We start from the raw sequence: 9,385 nt of genomic DNA, 5'->3' as shown, positions 1-9,385 counted from the left end.
CTCTGTTCTGCTCCATTAATCGACTTGTCTCTTCTTTTGCCAATAACACGCTGTCTTGACTGTTGAGTTCGTTGTAGTAAGTCTCGAAGGGGAGCAGCATCAGTTCTCCAGCTCTGTTCTTTCCTTCAGTACTCTTCGCATTCTGTTTGTCTGTCTGTTTGCCTCTCCGTGTAAACGTTAGAATTGGTTTAATAGCAGCTACACAATAACTCGCTGGGATTTTGGTTGGGACGGTATTGAATCTATAGGTCCCATTGGGAGTAGCTGACATCTTTTTTTATATATATATAATAAATCTTTATTGTTCAGATTATTACAGGTGTTCCTCTTCCCCCTCCCCCCATAGCTTCCCTCCACCTGATTCCCCACCCCACCCCATGCCCTAACACCCCCCCCCCCCCCGCCACGGTCTTCATCCATAGGTGTAAGATTTTTGTCCAATCTCTTCCTGCACCCCTCAGACCCCCTTCCCCCTGAGAATTGTCTGTCGCCTCCCTTTCTATGTCCCTGATTCTATTATATTCACCAGTCCATTCTGTTCTTCAAATTTTTTTTATTCACTTGATTTTTAGATTCACTTGTTGGTAGGTATGTGATGTCTTTTTGTTGTTCATAATTTTTACCTTTACCTTTTTTTTCTTCTTCTTCCTCTTCTTAAAGAATACCCTTCAGCATTTCATGTAATCCTGGTTTGGTGGTGATGAACTCCTTTAGCTTTTTCTTGTCTGTGAAGCTCTTCGTCTGACCTTCAATTCTGAATGATAGCTTTGCTGGGTAGAGTCATCTTGGTTGTAGGTTCTTGCTGTTCATCACTTTGAATATTTCTTGCCACTCCCGTCTGGCCTGCATAGTTTCTGTTAAGAAATCAGCTGACAGTCGTATGGGTGCTCCCTTGTAGGTAACTAACTGTTTTTCTCTTGCTGCTTTCAAGATTCTCTCTTTGTCTTTTGCCCTTGGCATTTTAATTATGATGTGTCTTGGTGTGGTCCTCTTTGGATTCCTTTTGTTTGAGGTTCTGTGCACTTCCTGGACTTATAAGTTTATTTCTTTCACCAGGTGGGGGAAGTTTTCTGTCATTATTTCTTCAAATAGGTTTTCAGTATCTTGCTCTCTCTCTCTCTTCTTCTGGCACCCCAAAAATTCAGATGTTGGTACGCTTAAAGCCGTCCCAGAGGCTCCTTATGCTAGCCTCACACTTTTGGATTCTTCTTACTTTCCGCCTCTCTGGTTGGGTGTTTTTTGCTTCCTCATGTTCCAGATCTTTGGTTTGACTCTTGGGGTACGGTGATCTACAGTTGAGTTTCTGTATATTCTTTATTTCAGACAGTGTATGCATAATTTCTGACTGGTCCTTTTCTATATTTTTGGTATTCTCATTAAGGTCCTTGAAGGTCTCTTCAAGTTTATCAGTGGTTTTTAGAAGATTTTTGAGTAACCTTATAAATGTGGTTCTGAACACTGTGTGGTCCATTAGTTTACTTTCCTCTATCTCTTCTATTCGTGACCTGCTTCAGTGTCTCCACATTTTGGCTGCCTCCCTGTGTTGATGGAGTGGCTTTGTGTGGTCAGTGACCTATAGGGGCCGGTAGCTCAGCTTCCCCAATCTCCCTTTGTGGGCTGAGTGCAAAGTCTTGGTGTTGTTAAGCCTTGATTGCTGTTGGTACACTGGGAGGATTTGACCTCCAGTCCAATTGGCTGTGAGGATCAGCTGTGTCTATGCTGGGAGACAGCCTTATTCAACTAGACTTGCAAAATTGTAAAAGCCTCTGTGCTCAGCTTGGATGGGGCGGAGTTTCAGGGTGGAGCCTACAGCCTTGGCTTCCCGTCGGCCTCGCCCTATGAGGTTCCTGGGTCTCAGTGTCCCTCAGTGTCCCTCTGTACTCCCTGCAAGCACCCCTGAGAGAGAAAGGCGCCCTGGAGTTTTGCCCACTGCCAAACAGTCTAGTCTCTCCCCCAATGAATCTGGATTCCCAGATTCTTGCCCGGAACTGGGTTTCAGTGTAGTCGGAACTGGAGCTCAGTGCAGTCTGGAGCTTTTGTCTCCTTCCCGCTAGGGCAATTCAGCGGCACAGTCAACAGTCCGTCCTCTGCGCGCATTCCCGTGCGCACCTCCGGAGCTCTGCCTTTCGCCGCTCCCCTGAGTTTCTGCCTTACAGCCCAGATTCCCCCAGTATGAGCCTGGGTCCCCAGGGTCTCGCCCGGAACTGGGGTTCAGTGCAGTCGGAGCTGGGGTTTAGCGCAATCTGGAGCTTTTATCTCCTTCCTGCTAGAGAACGCCGGCCAGGCACTCAGCCGCCCCGTCCTCTCCGGCTCTGTCCTCCCCGCACGCGCCCGTGTCTCCGCCCATGTCTCCGTACCTCAGGCTTTTACGGCTCCTCTGATTTTCCTTTTGTTTTTCTCTTTCCTTCTAGTTGTGGGCGTTTCAGTCAGCCAGCTTTCCTGTGGTTCTAGATGATGTCCGTTTTGACTTTTAGTTGTATTTTTGAAATTGTTGTGCGAGGCTGCAGATTAGGTGTTTACCTATGCCGCCATCTTGGTTTCTCTCTCAGTGGCTGACATCTTGACAATACTCAGTCTTCCTATTCATGAACATGAAATAGCCCTCCTTTGTGAGTCCCCGGGCTGGTTGACATAAAATCCACTCCTCGTGTGTCAGCACTTTGGTTTGAACTGATGTTGTCCGCCTGACCATACAGACTCTATTTTAAGTCAGCTGGGCTACACTGACTTCATCTTGTTTTCTTCGCTTATTCCTCAGGTCAAATGATTCGATACAAAATTGAGGGCATTGTCCCGCATAGTCTCAGTTTCTGAGACTCAATCCTGAGCCTTCTTCTCTCCTGGTCTTAATCTTTGTATGATGTATTCGAGCCCAGGTTCAGAGCCGGCTGCCTAATATTCATCTGGGGCTTTTTAAATATTTCTGGTGGTGAAATTGTTCTGTAGCTTTACGAGATGTCCCCATGGGGGGAAAAGAAACACGATATAACTCCCTGTACTGTTGCTTACAGCTTTATGAGCCTCTCCATTTATCTCAAGATAAAAAGTTTCATAAACCAAAGCTCGAAGTGAGTCAAATGCGCCCCTCGTGTTGCCAAAGACTGAAGACCGATGTGTGGGCCTCAGGACTGTTTCCAGCCTTTATTGTTGTCGTTCTTGCTTTGATTCTCCTTTCTTTCCAACTCAGCAGCTTGGAAAGCTGTCGCATCTCTTCCCTATGTCAGGGTTTCGAAGCACCGTTTACTACTCTACCCCACCCCACACTTCTGAGGATATCCTAAAACCATCCCGACCCTCCTGCCGAGGGAAGAGCGGTGGAGAGAGATTTGAGCGGCGTCTCTCACACGCTGTTTTCCAGCCTCTAGGCAGAACACAGACCACCTCTGCCTTCAGTCACCGGGAGCCATCTGCTCTAACCCCATCACGCGCCTCAACAGCAAGCCCCTGCAGGAGACTCCTCAGCCGGGTGAAGGCGGCTGACAAAGACAGGGGAACAAAAGGGCACAGTCTCTCGAGCTGCAGGCCTCAGGATCCGCTACCTCCTGTTTCAGGGAGGCTGGGTGGGGAGGGGGACCTGTGGGCTGGCCATGGAGGGCAGCATCGCTGTGAGGCCTGCTCCAGGTCAGGCCTTCCTGAAATGTCTCCGTGTTCCGAGGGAAACCGGGGAGTCCAGTGCCCATGTTTCTGTTATGCCCAGAGTTCAGGGTCCCCAATAATCAACCACTAGGGAGCCTTTTCTCCGATGCAAAAGCAAAGAGTCTTTATTCAAACCCGGGTTTGGCTCCCAGCCTCCTCCTGACGCAGCAATGGGGCCAGAGAGAGAGCTCCGGGGGAGTGATGAATTATAAAGGGTTGGACATTTGGGTGGGCTTAGGGAAGTGACGTGGGTTACAGAGATTGCCTAATTTGGACTGAATCTACTTCTCTACATTCCTATTGGCAGGTTCATGCAATTGTTACATTCTCGCGGTTTTCTAAGAAAAAGGAGTCAGATACATAGTTACACAGGGTGGAGGGTACAGTACATTTTGTGCTGTCCTGCTCTGCCCTTTCATTTCCTTAAGTGGTGGCAGGGTTCTGTGGGCTGAGCCAAGGCTTGGGCCTGAGCAGCTCCTCCTGAAGTGCGCTGAGAACGCGTCCCGGCGTTTCTCTCAAGTCTCTGGGGGGCCTTCTGCTCACATGTACGTCTCCTTGATCCTGTGAGTTCGGGCAGAGACAAAAGGGCGAAGTCCAACGTAATAAGGCGCCCAGGGGAGCAGCAGGCCCTTCGCCCGTAAGAAACGTCCGATTGCAAGTAGGAAATGCGTCTCCGTGTCCTGTGTTGTGAACATTCCTTTTGGGTCTCCTCCACAGACGTGATAAAATGTCCCTTTTCTCAGCATGGCTCAAAGTTATCTTCATCACCGCCTTGATATGTCCTCTTTACTCCGGTGAGTACACCTTCCGTCCGGATGAAGCAGTTCGCACACCTCAGAAAACGCAGGAGGCGACACTGCCATCGAGAAATGGAGCGGCGTCTTTCGCTGGGTTGGTAATACTTACACTGGCCAAACGAAAGCGGGCCTGTTACCAGCCCCCTTTTAAAATTACATCTGTGGATGGTTTCTTCTCATCTCCACCTTAGAGAGAGGGAGGCAGAGGGGTGGGTTGGAATGAGCAGTAGAACTTAGCTTTTTGTCCATTTATGACTGAAGGCATTTGCCTATTATTGTTTGGAGGTCAGAGTCCATGTTCGCTAAATGCAGATTGTAAGGGGAAGGATGCCTCCTAGCTCGGATAACCCTCGGCAACCTGACTTGTTGTCTGCCAGTTCTGAGGCCACTAAAGTCAAACCTTTGTGTAAGGTGAGAACTCATTCAAAATGTATCTTCCTTTAGTGCAAGAAGAATGGTGAATTTGAGTCAAGAAGCTGTGAGGTGTTGAATAGACCCCCGACATCAGAACTGAGCACTCGTTCATTAAGTAGTCATTTCTTCATGTCTGGTGACCTTATGCCAGGCATACTAAGAGGCATTCAACAAGGCATTGTCTTCGCTGACTGGCATGTCTCATTTATCAACAAATTCATAAAAAGAACTATGGTATTTTCACGGGAGAGTTTGATGATTACTGCACAACACTTCAAATTATTTTTCACAGATGAGAATAATTTGGAATTACATTTCCAGATTGGGACTTATTTTGCGAACTTACTATTTTGATACTACCACAAAAAGCTCACCTCGGAACTTGGGGGTCTGAGTAGGCAATTTGTATAGAATTTTGCTACTAAAAAGTATGGGTTCTTCCCACCAGAGACTCTGATTTCTCTCCCTTCTTCTTACTTTTACATTTTCTTCTGTGTGCTTGCTGCAGAAACTCTTCTTACACCACAAAGACGCAGTCGCAGAGACGACGTAAGTTAATACTGATTAACTAGGAAATTAAGAAAAGCTTTTAATTTTTTAAAAATAATGGTTTTTATTGATTTCAGAGAGGAAGGGAGAGGGAGATAAGAAACATCAATGACGAGAGAATCATTGATCAGCTGCCTCTTGCACGCCCCCCACTGGGGATGCAGCCTGCCACCGGGGCATGTGCCCTGACTAGGACTGGAACCGTGATCTCTTGGTTCACAGATCGATGCTCAATCACTGAGCTACACTGGCCGGGCAACTTTTAATTATTTTATATTGTAAGTTTTAACAGCAAATTTCACCAGACAGCCCTGCCGGTGTGGTTCTGTGGTTAAACGTAGACCCGTGAACCAAGAGGCCCCTGGTTCAATTCCTGGTCAGGGCACATTCCCAGGTTGTGGCTTAACCCCCAGTGGGGGGCCTGCAGGAGGCAGCTGTCGGATGTCCCTCTCATCATTGATGTTTCTACCTCTCTACTCCCTCTCACTTGTTCTATTAAAAAATAAAATTCATCACACCAAATGTGCAACAGAATGATGCTTCCAAAAATTTTATTTGAACTGTGCCATGATTACGCTAAGTTCAATAAATAAGATCTAGCCAGCTGTATGAAAATATTTGGTATTTTAGAGAAGATAAAACATTCCATTATTTTACAGATTCCATTACTGGGTATCCTTGCTACCTGAAAGCATCTGATAAAGGTTACAGTCTGCTCATAGTAGAATTATTTATCTAGCAAAACAAGAGGATTACAAAAATCATCCACTTAAAGGTGGATACAATAGTAATTTCCATATATCCATAGAGGAGGATATTATATAGAGGGAAGAAACATCTAAATAGATAAAGGTTAAAAAGACATTTCAAAATGCAGTCGGGTAAGAATACACCACCTATTGTTTATGTAAATTACCAATACTGCCATTACTAACCAAATTTTATACCAGAGGCCCGGTGCACGAAGATTCGCGCAAGAATAGGCCTTCCTCCCCTGGCTGCCGGCACCGCCTTTGCTCCAGCCAGAGCCACCTTCTGCCTCTCGCCTTGTCGTGTCAATTTGCATATTCCCTCCTTACTGGCTGTGGGCGCTGCCATCTTTGTCGTGGAGTTATGGCCAATTTGCATATTCCGTCTTTATTAGATAGGATATGTAAATACTAATATATAAGAATATATACATATGTGGTAATAATCTGGTATCTGATGTATCTGATTCTCTAGCAGTGAAACCACTGAAAAAGATAGGGAAAGTATTAAAATTCCGTTTCACTGATCCTTGTGGTATGAAATAATGAGGGAAGTCTGATGAAGGCCTGAGGAGAAGGGAGATGAGAGTGGCTACATTATAAAAATATACTCATCCATTTGTCTGCTTTTTAAAAATGATATTGGGTTTGTAAAAATATATCAATAATATTTTATGACTGAGTAGATTGTTTATTTCCAAACCTCGAAATAGAGTATTTTCATTCCATTTTGATGCATGGTATTTGTACGAAGGTTAAAGACATTTTTTCCAAAACGTTCATTATCTGACAAATTCTATGTTGTTCTTTATGTCTGACAGCTGGACTGTGATGTATTCAGAGATCAACTATATATATGCACCAAGGAATTGCGTCCACTCTGCGGAACAAATGGGAAAACGTACCCCAATAGATGCATTTTCTGCAGTGCCATGTTGTAAGAATATAAGGCTAAACATTGGATCTTCCAAAATAATGAGGAAACCATCGCGAAATGATAGGAAAACCCATGGTTTTGATAGCCTATGCACGGTATAGATGGGGGGAACGGTGCTATCTCGGTAAATGCCACAGAATCACACGTGCCTTTCCCGGGAGTTCTCATTTGCAAAAGCAGATTTGTATCTGACTCCTCAATATATGTGCTGGGTATTCTGGAAATGTCCAAATCAATTCATTTGACCAGTAGGACTTACTAATGGGTCTATGGCCAATCTATTGGATTCTGAAGTCCAGATGATAACTGATCATCTCTGTGATGTAGCATCAAGCTACAGGGAGCACAACGGAGCAACGAACACTACTTGACTGCGGAGATTTGAACTCCATCCCAATGGGCCTGTTCACGCCAGGAAGGGACTCCTCTGAGGGTCAACCTTGTCTCCTGAACTCCATGAGAGGCGGCAAACCCTCCTCAGAGAGCAGGGCGTCCCGGGGCACTTCCACCCACCCCCTTCCCTCTCTGCCTCGCTCCAAAGCAGTTTGCAGTCTGACGGTGCAGCCAGCCTTCCTACTTCCCTCATTGTCTCTCAGATCCACTTCCTCCTATTTAATCCCCAAAGCGCTTGGACTTCCAGAGAACCATCAAAACCATCTCCAGTCCTCTCCTCTCCCCAGTCCCACTGAGCCAGGACTGACCCTGTGGGAAGAGCCGAGTAGCCCCAGGGGAGGGAGGACGTGTGAAGGGCTGGGGAGCACCTGGGTCCCCGCTGGGTGTGGGTGGAGCTCAGCCTCTCCCATCCGGGCTGCTCATTCGGAAGCACTCGGGGCGATGCCCAGGGCACTTTACATGCTGTTCGTAATGACGTCTCTTTCTCTCTCTTCTTCACAGAGAAAGTAACGAAGGCTTTGGATTGGAGCATCATGGGCCGTGCCACTCTGCCTGAGCTGCACGCTCCGCGGCTTTCGTGCCGATCCTGTTTTGCAGAGGATTCTACGGCCAATCCGAGACTTTTCCATCAGGGCGTCCAATTCCTAGGGGACTGGACAAAGCCTTCTGTTCGACACAAGATGGAATATGGAGTGTTGAAAATTGTCTCTCAGCTCTAAGAACTTAGACTGATTTTCATTCTCTGTTTGATTATTAAATAGCAGATGAAAAACTACCGTAATCGTGTGTTTGATAATATAAAACCTAATGCAATTTACAATCATACATATTTCAATCCATACAATGCCAAATAATATTATCTTCATTAAAAATGCAACCTTTTGCCGAAACCGGTTTGGCTCAGTGGATAGAGCGTCGGCCTGCGGACTGAAAGGTCCCAGGTTCGATTCCGGTCAGGGGCATGTACATTGGTTGCGGGCACGTCCCCGGTAGGGGATGTGCAGGAGGCAGCTGGTCGATGTTTCTCTCTCATCGATGTTTCTAGCTCTCTATCCCTCTCCCTTCCTCTCTGTAAAAAATCAATAAAATATATTTTTAAAAAAAATGCAACCTTTTGGTGATTAATGGATTAAAACACATGATTACTTTGGTAACTACAAGTGACTCCTTTCAAAGATTAAAAAAAATAATAATACATCACCTGGGTGTTCATTAAGATGACGGACACTTAGGATCCTCTTTATCAGAAAGAGTCGAAGGCTCTAGAAGAGGGATCTAGGACTTGAGCTCTAACAAGTATCCAGGGTCAATCTTACCATCACCAATATTGGGCCATATGGATCTGCATTCTAAAACATAGGCCTTCTCTATAATTGAATGACCTTCGAAGTCTATTCAAGGATATTGTATGATTTCTGAGGCTTGGGGGGAAATTACATTATGTTCTTTGTCACTCACAAATCAGTCAAGTCAAAGGTTGTTAGTGTACTTGATATCATCTAGATCCAAGGCCCTTATTAGATACTAGAGGCCCAGTGCACGGATTCGTGTACCGGTGGGGTCCCTCAGCCTGGCCTGTGCCCTCTTGCAATCCAGGACCCCTCGGGGGATGTTGGCCGTCCGACATCCCCCGAGGAATGTAGTCGTGCGCAAAGCGGCAGGCGGCCAGCGAGGAGCCCGAGCCCAGGCCAGGCACACGCCGCTCCTGCTCATCCAGCCCCGCGGCACCTGCCGCCATCGCTCTCGGCAGTGCTGCCGGGGAGGCAGGAGAGGTTCGCGCCATCACAGCTGCGCTTGCCAGCCATGATCCAGGTGTCTGGTGCCTGTCAGTCAGCTGAGTGGCACTCCCACTGTGGGAGCACACTGACCACGGGGGTGGGAGGGGGTGGGGAGGGGCAGCTCCTGCATTG

The 9,385-nt window shown here is 46.7% G+C and overlaps 1 protein-coding gene across 1 annotated transcript; it reads left to right on the top strand.

Annotated features, from left to right (window-relative positions):
- Nucleotides 1–4,132: 4,132 nt before the first annotated feature.
- Nucleotides 4,133–8,228, top strand: LOC114233543 (sperm-associated acrosin inhibitor-like). The gene is made up of 5 exons (XM_054726429.1): nucleotides 4,133–4,199; nucleotides 4,354–4,430; nucleotides 5,356–5,396; nucleotides 6,967–7,082; nucleotides 7,977–8,228. Exons 1-5 carry the CDS (start codon nucleotides 4,180–4,182, stop codon nucleotides 8,029–8,031), a joined length of 309 nt encoding a protein of 102 aa, XP_054582404.1. The 5' UTR covers nucleotides 4,133–4,179; the 3' UTR covers nucleotides 8,032–8,228.
- Nucleotides 8,229–9,385: the final 1,157 nt, after the last annotated feature.

Source organism: Eptesicus fuscus, chromosome 14, assembly GCF_027574615.1.
Source record: "Eptesicus fuscus isolate TK198812 chromosome 14, DD_ASM_mEF_20220401, whole genome shotgun sequence".
NCBI lineage: Eukaryota > Metazoa > Chordata > Mammalia > Chiroptera > Vespertilionidae > Eptesicus > Eptesicus fuscus.
This window is presented reverse-complemented; position numbering and strand designations above follow the sequence as displayed.

What these genes read in the sequence shown, in the direction of transcription:
- LOC114233543 (XM_054726429.1), top strand. Translation starts at nt 4,180, where the DNA reads ATGTACGTCTCCTTGATCCT. An exon ending in GATATGTCCTCTTTACTCCG is followed by an intron (nt 4,431 to 5,355) that starts GTGAGTACACCT and finishes TGCTTGCTGCAG; the next exon opens with AAACTCTTCTTACACCACAA. An exon ending in ATTTTCTGCAGTGCCATGTT is followed by an intron (nt 7,083 to 7,976) that starts GTAAGAATATAA and finishes TCTTCTTCACAG; the next exon opens with AGAAAGTAACGAAGGCTTTG.